Source organism: Falco cherrug, chromosome Z (assembly GCF_023634085.1).
Source record: "Falco cherrug isolate bFalChe1 chromosome Z, bFalChe1.pri, whole genome shotgun sequence".
NCBI lineage: Eukaryota > Metazoa > Chordata > Aves > Falconiformes > Falconidae > Falco > Falco cherrug.
The window spans coordinates 84,671,335-84,689,223 of record NC_073720.1 but is presented as its reverse complement, the minus strand read 5'-3'; the positions used below and the strand labels follow the sequence as shown (position 1 = coordinate 84,689,223).

General features: G+C 38.4%; 1 protein-coding gene across 1 annotated transcript in view; it reads left to right on the top strand.

The window, feature by feature from the left end:
• MSH3 (mutS homolog 3) overlaps positions 1–17,889 on the top strand; it is a 113,223-nt gene that overhangs the window by 45,657 nt on the left and 49,677 nt on the right. The window contains exons 11-13 of the mRNA XM_055699760.1: positions 3,900–3,984; positions 4,521–4,630; positions 15,540–15,672. Coding sequence (XP_055555735.1) covers positions 3,900–3,984; positions 4,521–4,630; positions 15,540–15,672 — 328 coding nt within the window. The remainder of the gene's footprint in view (positions 1–3,899; positions 3,985–4,520; positions 4,631–15,539; positions 15,673–17,889) is intronic.

Sequence of the window (17,889 nt, the reverse complement as noted above, 5' to 3'; positions counted from 1 at the left end):
TGGTAGGGGTGGAAAGGAATTGGCAAGATAAATTAAGCGAGAAGTCAAAATGTAAGTTCTTCCACTTAAAATGGTGGACATCCTTGAATTTTCAGAGGAAATGTTACAGAAATTGAGAGTATGGTGTTTGTAAGGCTTTCATATCTCTTCGGTGCTGATGATGTCAGAAACCTAATGTATACAAGACAACACATAGGCTTATTTATGCACTCCAGCTATGAGAAAGGGAGTACTGAAATGTTTTGGAGAGGTTTCAAAGTCAGCTCAGGAGCATAAGGGACTGAAAAGGAAAGGCATGGCTTTCAGGCACTAAGAAGAGGTGCTTAGCGAAGGATTTACCATCTCTTTTGAGACAGCAGAAGAAGGGCAGCAGGTGACCTCTTGCACCCTGGACATCTGGAGCTTGTAGGAGTGGAGCAAGGAGGGCAGGCTGAGAGGGCAGACATCTGGGTAGAATGAGGTTGCAGGCCCACTCTTTGGAGTGAGTTCAGTGGAGAAAAAGATGGCAAATTCAGGATAAAAACGATGGAGGTTATTTCTGGTTTTTGTAAACCTTCCCAGGGCCTCTCATTTCTGTTCATGTTCTTTGGTTTGTATTTCTCAGTTTTGTTCCGTGTGTGTGTGTGTGTGTTTTATTTTGTTGGCAGGTTTAACCAGAACTTGCTGGGCTCCTATCACATCAGGGATCCAGATCAGAAGTTCTAGCCCTGTGGCAATATTCGCTAATGAATTTGAAATTGGTTAATCAAATACACAATATAGTCAGGGTTTTATGTCCCTTGCTACTGAGACTGTGGTAAATGTTTTTCATACCTAAAGAAAGCTAATGCTTCTGAGAAATAAAGAAACCTGGTTTTACTCCTTAAAGCTGAATAGGGGTTCCTCTAAATCTTGTCTACATATGTAGGTTTGTTTTGTGGTTTATTCACCCTTAGAAGTCCCAAAGACATGGACTCTAGAGGTCTGTAAAAGGTAATTAGGCAAAGAAAATATGCTGCTTAGTAGGTTTTCGATACAGTGCCTTGCGGCTTTGCTCGGAGTTGTTACGGATTTGCAAAAGTGAAGTAGTTGAAAACTACTGATCTGAATAACATGCATTCACTTGGGCTGGTTTACTGAGTACGAGGTTATATATAATATATCCTGTGGAGAAAAGGACAAAGAACAAAAAGTGTCCTTCAGTGCAAGCTTCTTAGGAGGCAGAATCACAGAATCATTCAGGCTGGAAAAGACCTTTAAGATCATTGAGTCCAACCATAAAAATAACACTGTCAAGGAGATCCAGTTTCACAGGTAACATGAATGAGGATGTATATTACTGTCCTAAAGCAATCATAGTAACGCTTTAATACTCATCAAGCGTGGTTCTACTCGGAAAAGTCATTTTATGAGTAGAAACCTGTTTCTCATGAGTGTTCCTCAAACATTTCCTAAACCTTACTAAAAGCTTGTGTTTCTTTTTGTTTCTTCTTCTCATTTTCCGAGTCCAGATAGCATGATCCTACCTTGCCTTGCTTCCCAGTAATGAACTTGTCAGCTATTTCCATCACTTTGTGTTTTGTGCTATTTAAGTATTTGAGACAGTTGCAAGTCTGTTCTTTGAAAGTCAGGTCACACTGTCACCTGCAGAAGGAATTACGGCATTGTAATCCAGTTGAAGTGATTTTGAAGGGTCATTTTTACTGATGTAGGAGGTGGCTGATAGCAGCATATTAGAATTTCTCACAAGGAATATGTTAACACCCTTGGTGCAAAACCAGCACTGACAGTATTTGTTTACAACCTTCTTCTTACGCCATTTGGTCCTTAAAATCACTACAGAGGCAGTCTTTGTTCACATTTTTATCAAGTTCTGATCCCAAGCTGAAGGAAGATGAGGGGGTGGAAGCAAAACATACGCTATGCTGTGACATCGGGAATTGTTGGTTGGGCATATACTGCAGCTGATCTTGGCTATTATTCGTATACTCTCAGCTCTCAGTTACCAGGGTTAATAGCAGGGTGGAATAACTCAGATAAAGAAAACACCTGGATAATATAAAACACATATAATTTATGCTGTGAGAACAAGTTTAGCATATCAGATTCTAGAAGAACAGTAAATATACTCTGCAGTGGAGCAGAGTTAGTTGTCTTTAAACAATAGGAGAGCAAGCTTGCTGTGAACAGAATACACTCTCTGTTTAGTGCGGTGAAGCCAGGTGAAGTGGGGAAACACTGGAATCAGTAAATCCACAACAGTGAAACCGTGAATGAGTGACTGAGGGTTGACGGAAACAGCCAAAAGCATCCTTTTTGCTTTTGGAAAGAGGTGGAAAGGCATAGGTCTTAGCCAGCTGGGTGTAACAGATCGTAGGCTTGAGTACTGGGAAATTGAAATGCAGCAAATGGGGAAACTGCAGTTTAGGCAAATCCTAGATGCAGAAAAGGAGTTTTTGGAAGAGTGGGTAGGATTTGTCGTTGATCATAGGAATTGGGAGCCATACAGAAATCATTCGTATTTAAGTTTTGCCAGCATCAGCAGTTGTGACTTAAGATAATACAAGGAAGTATTGTTTTGTTGCTTGTAATAATTGTGTACTTTTGGAAAGTGCAGCTGCTTTTTGCCTCCAAGGTTTTGTTTTGCTGGTCAACTTTGTTGGTTTCTGGGATAGCACACTAGAGCAGAGTAGTTATGACTATGGGTTCAGTTCCGAGTCAGCTGTAATTCCAAACTATTGTTGAATTTCTTGAGGACGCTCAGTTGAATTGACCTTTTTTGTTTTTTAGTATTCTGTGCAAAATACTTCTGATTTGACCCATTTTTTAGGAATAAATTTGCTAGCAGGCCCAAACACCTGCATACAACATAAATATGTAACTTTAGTTTCTGAATATTTCATGTTTCTTAAAGTTGTAGTACTATACAACAGAAAAGCTTGAGCATTTGAGTACTCCCCCAGAGAGTTTAAAATTGAATGCACTGAAAAAAATTCTGAAAAGTCAAGAAAGTAGTTTTAAATCCTATCCAGCAAGTCGTTCTGTTTAGTCTAAAACAATAAAGTGTGTCCTGTATTTTGTGCAAGGGGCAGTCAGCAGTATGATTAACAGAGACAATCATGACTTGATTTGTTATAAGCATTTACTGAGTATCTTGCATGTCACTTCATGGTCCTGACTACCACAAGTGTATGTTTAAAACTGAAATAATTTTCATATTGAATATGATTACACATCTAATACAATTATTTTATTAACGTTGATTCTAAACCAACACAACCTTTGGATTGGTCTCATCCTGTTCTGTTAGTGTGTTTCAAAAAGTCAAGTAATTGTAGTCATGGTTATTTCGTATTAAAAGTAAAATCAAATGATTTAAATATACCCTATTTGTATTTTCCTAAAAAATTGCTAACATCCTGTTTAAATGTGTAGTAGTAGTAAAAAAAAAAATAATGTATTTTGATACACTGTTTTGACGATAAATTGCGTTAAAAGTCTGTTCCACTCTTGAAGTATTAATTCTTAGGCCTTTCCCTAATACTACTGTGATCATAACAGAACACTAACAGAAGCACCTACTTTTTCAATTTCATCATAAACTTACGAAGGGGTACTTCCTTTAGCCATTTAGTGGATCAGGATTAGATAGAAGAGCTGGATTTTTTCTTGAGCTTTGTCAGAGTCATTGTAGGAGACTGGGAAGTGAGTCATAAATCTTGTTTTCCCAAGCAGTAAATTAAAAGAAGTTACAAATGTTCAGGTTTTTTATTTATTTGGATAGGTTTTAATTTCTTACTTGGATTTTTTTTTTTATTTTGCCTAACTAATGAATTCTCTAATGTGAGAAACTTGAGAGTGTTTCACTCTTATGTCTGTGCCCAAATTTAAAATATAATGTATGAAACTTCTCTCCCCAGCAATTTCAAACGGTTGTCAAGTGAAACTGAATACATGACAATTAATGGGACAACAATGAAAAATCTTGAAATTTTACAGAATCAGGTAAGGGCAAATGTAATGTTTTTTTAATAAATGCTGAGATTTTCACAGCTGTGTGACACACTGTTCCTAATGAAGTTAAGTTAGTTCGCAAATCTCACCAAGAGGGTTTAAATTATTTTAAATGGGATCAAACTGAAGGAGCATTATTTTTTCAGAGGCATAAATGAAAGTTAATCTATACTGGCTTTTAGCATGAGTTAAGAACCTTATTGCACTTTGACTAGCAAAGAACTTACCTAAAGTTTGAGTTCTTGAGCAAATGCGGTCAAGGGGTATGACTGCAATAGGGTTTGGTTTTTCTTTTGTGCTGCTGCACAGACCTTTGTCTAAAGATTTTCTGGCTGAAGGAAAAACATACTTCAGTGTCTTATGACTGTTGGAGGTACTTCAAGGTGTTGTTGGTAAACAAGATTGGTAAACAAACATGCAGTTGCCGTATCTTCAAGCCTAAATACAACAATGTGATGGTGAAGATCCTTTCCACTGTATCATTGATTGGTCAGTTAAAAATGATTATGCTATCTTTATTGTTTTAGACTGATATGAAAACAAAAGGAAGTCTGCTCTGGGTCTTGGATCATACTAAAACTTCCTTTGGACGTCGAAGATTGAAGAAATGGGTAACCCAGCCCCTCATGAAATCCAGGTGAGACAGTTTTTTATCTTGGGCGAAGTATGTATTTTATAATTATGATGTTGAGTATGCCCAGTATATTAGTTTTTCCTGAAGACCTGAGATCCATAGTAGAGTTTACACAGGAAATGGTACAATAGAAGACGTGGACATTATATATAGGTTTGAAAGAGTTACACAGCTCTGTTTGGGCACAGAACATCTGAGTAATTCAGAGTAGTAGGTCTGGAGCAAATTAGAAATTCCTCTGCGGATACCAGATTGAATACCATGCTAATGCTGCTTTTTTCAGACAGTGGGTGAGGGTTACCTGCTATTGGAGGATGTTTTATTCCTAAACTTGCCAATGAATGTTTGATGTCTGTCTTGTTTCACATGTATTTGCATCCTTAATATATTTAATTTGTTCTGAAGTAGCTGTGGATGTTTCTGTTATCCCTGTATATAATGTATTGCATATGAAAGTATTTATTTTTATTAGTTCTGATATGTGATGATTGATTGGTCACTCTTGTGTGTTGAGCTCTGCTTTATTAATTAATGCCTTATAAATGCTTTATTTTGCAATACTATTATGCTTGTCTTTACTGGTGTCTGTCTTGAAATGGATTCCATCTTTTCTGATTTCTCTTTGCAGGCTGTATTGGAGTGTTGTACTTGAATATGTAATAAATAACAGTATTGAGTCCATGGAATGTTTGTTGCGTACATTTTAAGTTTTTTTGGATCTATTCCTTTGTGCATTCCCTGAGCACTGTCACTGTAGAGTTTACTTAATTGTCACTTTGTTCAGCTATAGCATACAGAAATTGCTTTTAGTTTGGATATCTAAAATTTCTCCATCTGTTTTACACCTGTAAATATATTAAACATTTTTAATGCTTATTAGTTTTTTAAGAATTTTAAATAGTGAGGTTGCCAATGTACTAGTGTCTTGCTGTTGCTGTTAATTTACAAATGTTTCTATGGAAGCATTTTTTTCCCTTGGTCAAATGTAGTATGTTAAAGCACTATGCACTATACTTATGAAGTACTGCTGCTTGATTTTCTTGTTAGCCTTTTTGTAAGGATCTTTTCCCAGTAGTGTAAGAAAAGCGCATAACTACTTTTTCCCTCCTGTTTTCTTGGTTTAGAATATTGGAGACCTTTTTTGTTTGTTGAAGCCATACTGGTTAGACTTTTTCACACTGCGGTTTCTGACAAGGATTTAATAAGTTGATTTCAATATGCCTGTTTTAAAAAAATTCCTCTGATAATAGATTTCTATAGATCTTACCCACTTCAAGAAGACTTTTGATGTAACCATCCTAAATAGTGTCAGACATTACAGAAGTTAATTATGCACCTTGTGTTCACTTTAAAAGTGTATAGATAGAATATCTGCGCCAATTTATAGAAAAAAAGTGAAATAACTTTATTTCTTAGTTCCTAAGTGCCTTAAAGGTTTTTGGGAATTGTTGGTAGAGCTGTCAGCTGGGGGAGCCATAGCACAGCTCTGGTCTGGTGTGGTGGCCCACCGAGGAGGGGTGCCTGGAACCCATTTTGCTCCCAGATGATCCCGTATGTGATGCAGCAGGTGAAATACCATGCAGCAGTAAAATAGGCAGAGATCTTATTCAGACACAGATGATAGAAAACTGCTTGCCTGAGCACTTCAGGCCATCTTAACCAGTAATTTTAGTTTGAATTCTCCCTTTGTCTCAGTGCAGAACCAGCTTTACAGTTTTGGTTTCTTCTCTTTCTGCTCTGCTCTTTGCTGCTTTTAGGATTGACACTTCCCTTTTTCAGCCTTCTTTCTCAGTATGGAAGGAATTTCCACAGTTGGAGATGGCAGTACACCTCAGCTGAAGCTAAAAAAGTTTGTTTCTGTGCATTTCTCCCTTTCAGACTCTTAAGTTGTAATTTCACATACTTAGTGCATCAGACATTCGGCAGTATTGTTTCTAGTAATGCATACAAATGCACTTAGAGAACAGTCTGTGATTGTAATTCATTCACCTGTACCTCCTGGAGTGACATTTTCAGAGGAAGTAAGATTTCTGTACTGCATCTTTTCCAGTCAGTGGATAGGTGCGTTTCCCTTGGCATATCAAAAAGTGAGAGGGTGTAATTACTGCTTTATGCCTTATAGTTGAAAATTACTTGGGTTGATGACTAAATTTCCAGGGGAGAAACTATACACTAGGTTGAATAAAGGTAGAATGTGTACAGACAGCTCATTTGGCAAACTTGAAGGTACCCGTTAGATCATTGTTGATGTAATACATTTAGAGACTTGCAAGAAAAGGTTAGATATATGGGACTGGGGGGAGGGGGCAAAGGGTTAACAAAGAAAGGTGTAATATCCTCACTTTACCTAGGTATACAAAGATGATGAAAAATGTGTGAGTCACTGAGGACTGGGCTTTTTAGGGGGAATCAGGAAAGTAATCATTTTTTGTAGGAGTTATATCTTTGTCGATTACAGAAGCACTGTCTCGCCTAGCCTATCTTGCCCTTGAAATATGTCCCATCCAGTGCCTTTCTTGCCTAACTTCTGTGTGGGGAGCAATGCTGCTTGCCCCGCCTGGAGTCCAAACAGAATAGACAACTGTGGAACCAATACTGCATTCTTTTCCTCATTGACTATTAATTTGTATCTGTGCCTTGCTTAGTGGTTGATTCTTGCACAATTTTTGGGAAATTTGTTTTCTTGAGATCAAACAAACACTTTCCTCAACCTTCTCAAGGTTGGCTGGAATTGAACAGAGTTCAAAACTGACAAAGGCAGATGCCTAGCATAATTATGTGGAGAATACTATTGTTTCCATATTAGATCAGGCTGTAAAGCTAATAAAGCGGTGACTAGGTGCTTGAAGCGGAACTTAAGTGATGGATGTATCATGCTGAGCAATTTATAGCTGCTGTAGGGGAATGTGTGGAGTTCCATTCCTGTGCAGAAAGCTCCGTGGCCTGTATGTATAGAAAGCATTGCATAAGAGAGATTCCACCCACCTCACCCCCCGCCCCAGTCTTTTTCTGGAGAGGTGGAATATCTTTCAGATATCAGTGGGTGGACTTAATGAAGTGTCATTTCTAGTACTGTAGCCAGGGAGAAGGTAGAGACGTTGCTATTCAAGTAGAAGACAACCTGGAAAATGCTGATGTTTGCCTATGTTGCAAAAGTGCTTAGTTTATGAGTTAGAAGACTATCTGGTGTAAAATTTTAAAAGCTTAGGTCTGGTGGGGTGGGTAACTGGAAGTGATAAAATGTTTGTTGTGTGTGTGTGATGCGCGCTCTCTCTCTTTGGGGTAGTATCTACTGTTTTTTGAGGATGTTTGTGATTCGAAGGAGCTTTAAAAGACTGAGTGATCCACAAGTATCTAAACTGTTTCTTTAATATTCTGTTGACTCTCTTATTTTTTTTAGTATGTTATGTATGATGTACGGAAGCTAATGTAATGAGGTTAATGATAAGATTATGGAGAACAAATGCCCTAAACATAAGAGTTCAGAAGTCATGCAACTTCCAGCATGGAAAGCTTCCCTAAGGCTTTGCGTTGACTAGGCTTTGCCCTTGGCAGCCAGTGTTGAAGTAGGAAAAAAACCCAGCCCCCTCACCCATGCACACAACTTCGCACTATGTTTTGGGGATAAATGTGTCAGTTCTGGTGTACTGCAAGCCAGAGAATATGCTTAGTGTACTGGAGTAGATGTAGAGCAAAAAATTAAGAGCCTCAGTGTGCCACTGGAAAAGAGTGGTCATCAAAGGTTTCATCAACGTCCTGGGCCTCTGCTGTAACAGAGAACTTGTGAGATAAAATTGTGCAATGCCCACCCCACCTGGAGGCCCAAGGTCCCTCTCCCTGATTTCTGCGCAGACCCTGAGCTGGTGGCGAGGTGTAGCCAGCACAAGACTTTGTTTTCTCAGCATTCCCAGTACTGCTGTGATCAGCATACTGCTGGTATCTCTGGTGCTAGGGTGGTGGAAAAACGCTCAGGACAGAGAATTTGCTCTTAATTCTTCCAGATCATTAGTAGTTCAGAAGCATGGAATTAATTAGTTAAGAAGTATTCCAGACCACACTGAGTACATAGGGATGAAGCCTCTTTTTGGGTGCCACAAGGAGTATCAGCAAATCAAATGCTTATAGCCTTGTTAGGAATGAGCTCACTTTTTTGGTCCCAGACTCATCCCAACCTATCACTGTATTTCAGCTTTACTGTGGTATGGTTCATCATGTCCTTGGCTCCAAGGCACACTGTTTGCCAGAGGTGAACATGGGACTTCAGTGGCTGGAAGTCTCTCTGTAGATTGTCTGCATTTAATTGTAGTCAATTTGTACTAATTAAAAGTTAAAGCTGATGTTAAATCTCGCAATAAATAAAGTAAGGACAAAAATTGTATGTATTTAGAGAGTAGCAAAAAATTTTTTTAGTGTTTGCTTTGCAGGCTAGAGAAACCAAATTATTACTTATGTCTCAAAATAGGTTTTCCACTTTTTTTCCAGTGATTCTAGTGGCCTTTGTGCCTTATTTCTTCCAGGTCTGGATGAGATGATGCTTGTATTGAGGCTGAATCAAAACCTTGTAGGATAGTAACAATAATTACTATTAGTCTGAATATACTTTGCCTGCAAGAGCGTAGAATGACTGTAGCTTTAGGTAATTCAGAACTGCACAATTCAGAACTGCAGGCAGTTTCTTATCTACCACTAAAGAAGAGAAAGAGTATAAATTGGCGTTACTAATGCAATGTGACTTTTATTTGGTGGGTGTGTACTGTAGAACAGGGAAGAAGAGGGTCCCTTTATAGTGATGTTGGCAATGACATGTCTTTCCTAATATAAAAATAACTTGTTCCAAATCCTCTCACTTTGAGTATATCAAGTGCTGTTTTATTTATACATGTCTACACAAAGTACAGTCCTAAAGAAAAGTCTTCCAAGTTTGACTTTGTCTTTGTTCCCATAATTATAAGATATCTCGGCAGTAAAACAAACTACCTAAAGGTCTTCAAAGAAACCCATCTTAATTCAGAGTTAAACTGTTTGCCATTTGATACCATCATCATCCAGAACAGTAAAAGAATCTTCTTTTACAGCAGTGATTTAAGAATAAAATCCATCCATCCTACCACAGAATTTCATGGGCTAAATTTTCCTCCTAAGAATAAAGATTTTATAGCATCAGTGCCAATATAAAATGCACAAATGCAGGTTACAGCATATGCCTGAGATCTCAAGAATGTTGTAGTAAAGAAGAAAATTGCGGCATCATCACATGGATTCATTCATTTTTGCTAGCTGTGTTTTGGTATGATTGAATGCTGTGTCTAACTCCTTATAAATGTAGTAATCAGGCATTCATTCATTGGCTGAAGTAGCTTACAGTTCCCTTTTTTTGGCACAAATAGCTGAAATATATTGTATATGAACATAAACAAAAGTGTTTGATTACCGAGTGCATATCTTACACATTCTTTTAACAGATGCAAAGACAAAGTTTATACTGCTTGTATATTTCTGTTAAGTATTTGAGATCCATTCAGGAATATTGTCGTCTTATGGCTGCGTGTTTATTTAGGGGAATGTTGGACCTCTCTCGAGGGGTATGAGACATTAGGAGTTTTGAGAGTAAATTACTCTCTCCTTCATATAGAAAAACAAGTGAACAGATCCAGAAGGATGTTAAATTTTTCTAGGTTTCACTTAAATTTCACCCTAGTAAGCATGATATAATTACCCTAGTTTATACTTTTTCATTATTGCTAATGCGTAAAATTACAGCAGTCATAGTACAGTTTAACAATTCATGATTTATGCCATAAGGTTAGCCACATTCTAAGTTAGCCACCTAAGTAAAAAAGCCAGAGATAGACTGTTTTTTTTGCGTGCTTGTGCTTTAAAAAGGCATGCACAGTTGATGGCATGGTTGATACACAATATTGATTGCATAGCGGTAATTCTAACACAGCTTTAGCTTTTGATGGCATTAATTGCTTGTTATGAGTGGTCTAAAGCAGAAAACACTCTGTACTATTTTAACATGGCCTTTAACTTAAATCAGCTCACATACAGTCTTTGTAAACTGTGTTCTGAAGGAAGGTCAAGGAAAAAGCAAAATGTGTAAGACAAAATAGAAAGCAGCAGAAGTCAGAATGGACTTCACCTTGTCCTGTGTTTGAAAGTGGCCGGTATCAGAGGAGAGTATGAGGACAGGGCACTGGGTGATGTTACCTCCCAGGAGCGCTCTCCCAGGTTCCAAAGTTCAGGGAATTCCTCAGACACAAGTGATAGCCTTGTGTATCTTGCATTTTCCCAGTGTTTAAGTAATAAATTTTATTTCTTTAAAATGCTGTAGCTAGGCAGGAGGCTGCTAGGCTTTGGTCTAGGTAATACAGTTAGGAAAGGAAAGCAAGTTTCATTTTTTCATACCCTTCATTATATTTTTTAAGGTGTTGAATTCTTCTGATATTTTTACATATCACTGTGGTCTCTAAATGGATTTAATAAAATTAATTTCAATTTTATACATTCACTGTACTTGAGCTATGTCCTTACCATGATGAATGAACTCATACTTCAGGTGTTTATTGTAAGTTAAGAGACTTCCGTAGAATCTGTATTTATTTACCTTGTATAAAAATAAAACCTCATATGACTGAAAATTTTGTGCAGTTCTTAAATAGCAATTCCAATATCAGTTTCAGTCTGCTTTAAATGTATTGATAAGTTATCACATCTAAATATATTAGGTGTGCTTCACTAAACAAGGGATCAGCAGATCTGTTAGCACACTAGCAACCAGCAATCCTATTTAGATTCTTAAGATCTTCAGATGTTAATTCAGTGCAGTACATTCATATCTGCAGCCTTCTGCTTTGTCAAAATAATTTTTAGTTCAGGATTCAAATATCTTCATAGTTGCTAATTTTCTTGTTCACGTATCTTCTAGCAGAATACTGCAGGGGAGTATGTCTGGATTTAATTTCAGGTTGTTCTTTTAAATGACTAGAATAAAAATTTCTGCAGTTAGATTTTTGTTATGTTTGAATACACTGCAGCGTGATTTCAGTACTGTATTAATGATGCCATTGTTAGATGGACAGTATGGCAGAAGTAAGCTTATTGCTTTTAGTCAACTGACTTGTTACATTATTTCACAGAAGATTGTTTAGAAAATTGCATAAAGCTCAGATTGCTGACATGGTTTACACAGATGGGAAAGAATAGGTTAATAATGCACCTAAACAGAGAACAAAGTAGTAGCCAGTTTATAAAATGTGAGACAGTTTCTTAGTATAAACTGTTGAGTTTCTTTGTGTATTGTTGGATTCAAATTTTTAGTGGTGGAATTTTATTTCAGCACATGCAGATTAGAAACCCCAAACTGTACATCTGATACACTGAATAACTGTGCAGTGCAGAGTAAATTTCTTTTGAGGTGGTTTAAGAACGGATCAGTATAATATATTGGTGCTCAACAAAATGTTTATTAGTAGAGTTAAATATTTAGAAGTTTAAAAGCATGCTTTGAAATTAATCATCTGGCTGTTTTTATCATATCTCTTCCCTTCCTCATGCACATCGAGTTGTATGTAATTCTTCACTGGCTTTTGGTATAGGAAGCCCACTATATTTTGTTTACAGGTGGAAAAAATGGGTCATTTGATACTGGATGCCTTTTCCTGACCCTTTCTTATTTGTAGGATTAAAGTAGAAAAACTGTATGGATGCTTAGTTTTAGATTACTGGAGCTACAGTAACATAGCCATATGTGAGGATGATTAAAGTGCAGATTAAGCTTTGAAGGGACGAGGTTTTTTAATATCTGCATCTACTTTACATATTACTGTATGTTTTTGATGGGCCACATAGATATAATCATGCTGTTTAAATTGACAGTGTTGTGGAACAGAATTTGCTGCTTATACATGCCTTTTATAATAAAAATACAGATTATTTTCTTCTTTTCTAACTTAACAGATCAGTACTTCTCCACAGGAAGGAGCGTTCCAGCTTCTCAAGTACAGCAAATTTTAATTACTCTTCCTGAAAATGGAATTCTGGCTGATGATGCTGACCTTTCAGAATTTCAGTGACTGTTTGCTAGCTTCAAAGCTGCATATGCAGGGTATTTTATTAGTTTGTCGCTGATATTAACATGTCTCAATTTCCTGTCCATTATCCAGCTGTAGTTTACAGCGCCTCACTAATTGATGTACAAAGCTTAAATCTCAGCTGTCTTAAATACACTGTGTGGAAGCCAACAGCTTGCTCTTTGGTTATTTGGTTGCGTAACTTTTAGTAACCCTGCCAGTCTACACCAGATACGTGATTGTGGCTCTTAAGGGCTGGATTTGAAGCTCGGATGTGTTTTGTGCTGAGAACAGCCCCTGTAGGTCTGAGCAGTTGCACTGATGGTAGCTGCTGCCTGCTGCTGTTACTTGCAGGTTGCCTGGCTGCCCAGAGAAACAGGAGAAACATTTTAATTTCATGTGTTTGTCATTGCTGGAGGAGTGAAACGATGGTAGGGAAGAAGGTAGCCTTATTCCTGCAGCAGGGCTGCTAAGCAGAGCCTCCAAGTCTGACATATCTGTTTTCTTCAGGGCTAGGAAAAAGCAGTCTTTCAGGGCAGTGGAATATTTTGGGTGCTGTGGTGTGATCGGAGAGTCTGCTTTCCAGTTCAAAGATGAGAGTGAGTTTCCCAAGGTGCTCAAGGTGAAGACAGCAGAGAGTCTGTCCCCGTTTCATACAGTGGCTGTGGAGGAGTGCATCTACCTGCGCTCCAGGTTGATGGTGGCAGCTGGGGCACTGCAGATCCTGGCGTTGTACAGCAAGGCTGCTCTGGCAATAAATGTGTGTCATTTGTGGCAGATAAGGGGATGGTTTTACTGTTTTAGTACAAAGCAGTATGTCACTGAAAAAATCCTGGCACTTAAATGCCATTAGATTTATGTGTATCTGAATGCACATCCAGTCATGATGTTCTGCCTTTCACATACAGTGTAATAAAATGTCAAGGACTCTTAGATTTAGCAGTCTTTGGGGCCAGAGGCCTCTGCTGCCAGTCTGTTGTAATGTCTGCAACCTGTGGAGCTGCCTAATGTCATAGATTTCCTCATGGACAGTATTTGTTAGCAGCTACAGTGACAAGTGGCACGGCAGTTCTGCAATAAAAGCCGTAGGCCAGACGGGCAGTCTTCCCTGAAATTCTACATTTCGATTGCATCCTTAGTTTTCATCCCTTTGTGCTGGCTGAGCTTTAAGCATCTTGTGGGTCCATGGGAACAGATGTGGGCTGGGCTGTACTTGTCTTGCACGCGTTTCACCGGTACATGAAGTGTCAGTATCAGAAGACCGCTTTCTCCTCAATCTGAAGGGTGGAAGGACACACACAGAGAAGCATGGGGATCTTTGAACTTTCTTGTCTCAGGAGGAGAATATTGTGATAAGGCTTAGTTGTCATTCTGGAAGAAAACACAAGAATTTTAAAATAAGCACTGGGATGTCTTGAGGACTTTTAAAATTTGTTGGAACATCATGTTTCAGATTCAGCCTTACTTGCCGGAAATTTCCTGAATGCCAGCTGAAGCCTTCCAGTGTGCCAGTATCCACAGAGCATGCCCAGGGGCACATTCGTGGGGGACTCTAGGGAAACGCGGAATCATAGAATCATTTAGGTTGAAAAAGACCTTTAAGACCATTGAGTCCAACCATTAACATAGCACTGCCAAGTCCACCACTAAACTGTGTCCCTAAGTGCCACATCTATGTGTCTTTTAAATGTATGATCTGGAACCAATGTTTTTTGTTGTGAAACCTCAGCAAATCTTAGCACAGCTTTCACCTGTTTAACTATTTTGTAGTGCACACAGTTACCTCGGAGACAAAGTCTGGACATGGAGAAGCTGCATTCAGAGGTGCAGCGCTGTTCAGCTCTAACACATCTTTCACTGCTGTCGTACAGTGAGCTAGCTAGTTTTGCTCTATTTCTTTGGGGCGGCATGCACCAACAGTGCTTTGGTTCACTAGCTCCCAAAGATAAACTCCTAACCTGTATGATTTGGATACACCCGTGTACCCCTGATCTCAGTCTTTTCCTAGAAAAGCAGCACTGAGGCAATCTGGTTGCACAAAAAGCACAAGTGGAGTTACCTTAGCTCTGCGATCTACAGCCAGTTCGTGGATATATTGGAAGCTGTAGCTGTGCTGTTAGAAGCAGTGTAAATCAAGGTGAATGTTGACAGTAGGTGGTCCATTTAAAAACTCTTCCCTGACAGTGGCTGTAAGAAAGGTGCAAATAACTGTAGAATTGTTTCTTCACATAAAAAGATTTTCCTCACTGATTGACTTAAGTTCTGAAGTATGGAGATTAGCATTACAGGATTGGGTTTGGTTTTTTTTTGGGGGGGGGGAGGAGGGGAAGCCAAAACCCCAACACGGTTCCGATTCATGCAATTACCAGTTGCTGGTCTGGATCAAGAGTAGAGGGGCAAGATGGTAACCAATTTCTGTATCCTGTTGGAATAAAGTACGCTGCATAGAATTAAAATGTAAACTCCCCCTTCCCCTCCCCCAGGTACTTGTCTCCAAATTTAGGGTTAGATATTCAGGATTCAGTGTTGCTGATATCATGCACCACTAGAAGAGCATGTACACATGGGCACTGAAGTGTGTATTTGACTGTTTTGAGCATAGAGGGGATAGTGAACTTATATCCAGGATCTATCTTGCATATTGAATGAAAGCCCAAGATTCTCTGCATTTCTTAATTCTTCTTCTTACCTACTCATGAAAATGTGGCCTTAGTTAAAGGGTTTTTTACAATACCACTACCACCACAAAGGAAAACAAAGGAAAAAGTTCACTAGGTATATGCCTTCCCGTAAGAAAACCACAAGTTTTATTTATTGATCTTATGCTTATTCATTTACAGTGAAATAAATGCCCGACTTGATGCTGTGTCTGAAATTCTGCTGTCAGAATCCAGTGTGTTTGGCCAGATTCAAAATCTTCTTTGTAAGCTGCCAGATATAGAGAGAGGCCTCTGCAGTATTTTTCACAAAAAGGTATACCGATAATTACCCTTACTTATTATTTTCTAAATGGCATTGTTCTATCTTAATGTACTTCATAGTTTTGCATGTTTGTTTAAAATTATTTTCTTCTTAGGAAGACCAAGGCTGACATAATAAAGGGATGCAAGTTTACAAAAATTATTTTTGCCTTATGGTAGAATCTTATTTTACTTGTTATCAGTGATATGCTGATAGCAGAAATGTCTGAGTAGAGTTCTAAAGTGTTGTATTGTTAGGACTAACAGGAAAAACGTCTATAGTACTCATGATTTATTGGCTAGATTCCGTGAAATGGGATGGCACAATAGGTCCTTGTGCCATGAATTATTTCCCTTTAAAACAAAGCATTGCATTCTTTATGCTTATCTAAAATCACATTTGGAAGTGAAACCACTTGGCTGTAATTAGCGGTTTTCAAATTAAAGTTAATTTGTTTATAAATTCTGTAATTTGAATCTCACACATTTTAATAAGAATCATTTGCAATGAGACACTGACAGTTCTTAGTTGAAGCAGATTAATGTGCTAATAGCACCTGTGCAGGACTTGATGTTCTTTATTTTCACATTATTTCAAAACCTTTATTTTAGAGGTTTTGACACTTTGTTTTAGATTTAGGAATAGGTGGGTAGAAGGAGAGCAAAGTTGTAATTTCTTTGGATGGTACAGCACAAAGTTTTCCTCTCCCTGAAAATCTAAAACTCAGTTCTTCTATAATTCTTAAAGCCCTAGTGTGTTGCAGTGCTAGGCACATGGGAAGACTTGCATATTTCAATGAATGGATACAGAAGTCCCACTGTAATGAAGTTTATGAAAAGAGGGAGTGTGCACCAACTTCCCCATCCTCTAAAATGTACTGTATCCACATAATACAATTGTTTTTTCAAAACAACTGTCCGGGAATTGGATAATTCACTTTCTAATGGTTTAACTCACTTCAGGTCGAATGATAGTAGTAAAGTTTGTAGGGGTACTTCTCTATTTCACAACATCCAGACAATCCTCCACTGCTATCCTGTGCTTCCCTTTCTGTTGTTGTTGTTAGGGTTTTTTTGTTTGCTGCTTGGTTTTTTTTTGTTTTTTTTGTTTTGTTTTGGGTTTTGGTATTTTTAACTACTCTATCCGCTTCTTCCAGTGCCCCTTCCTGTTGTAGGACTGCTGACCCTTCTCAGGTTTAAAGCTGGCATTTAGGTGGAACCATTCAGAGACCCTGAATTTTCATGTTATTTTTGGAACAAGGTGACAATGTAGTTTGTGTTAACAACAGCTGCTGTAGTTTGATGGTATGTTTAGTGAATTGGGTGTTGAAGCTGCAGGAGAGGAGTGCTCCAGCAGAATCCTTAAGAAGGGTAAATGAGGGGGTAAATCTCCAAGCATACATTTCCCCTTTGATGAATTAGCTTGCCTTGGTAAAAGTCTGGTTGTCCTCCATTGCAGAACACTGTGGAGAGTGCCTGAAGCACTCAGTAATCCCTGAAGGTCTTTAGGAGTTGAGGAGGTGACAGTGTTCCTGAAAGACAGGGTCTGTTTTAAATAAAGAATCAAAAGCAGATTTGGGAAACAGATTCTGCATTCTACACTGACAGGTGAACATGGAGCCCAAAGAAAGGTCTCTGCAAACCAGATATATATTCAAGAACATGGATAAGTGATTTTCAAGATTTTTTTTTTTTTTCAGAATATCCAGTGAATGCTGCCATTTCAGTTCCCACCGTAGGAGCCTTTCCAGTTCTGTTAATTCCAGGTGTCTGTCTCCCGCATGTTCAACATGAGGTTCCCTGTAATTTCATTCCCATTAAGGGTTCCAGAACTCTGGGTGGAGTGCACTGATGGCTTCAATAAAGGAATATCCTTGTTAATTCAGTGTCCATTGCAAGAAAAATAGGTGAAAATGACAAGTATTTCATCCTCCAGGCCCTTTAGACTGCTTTGATGTTAGTATTTGAGGAAATACGTTTCATGAAGGGAGACCTCTAAACTGTACAGAGATGACTGGATTGCCTCAGTCATTCCAAACATCTTTCATTCAGATCAACCACTGAAGAACTTTTATTGTGCAATGCACTTTGCCCTAGTAACCTGTAGCGGAGACAGAAAAAATTGTAAGGCAAAACCGATGCTCTGTTTGGAACCGGCTTTGCAGGGCAAACAGCTATGGGACTATTGGGAACTATGGAAGTCAGGGGAGCTATTCTGATAAATAACATC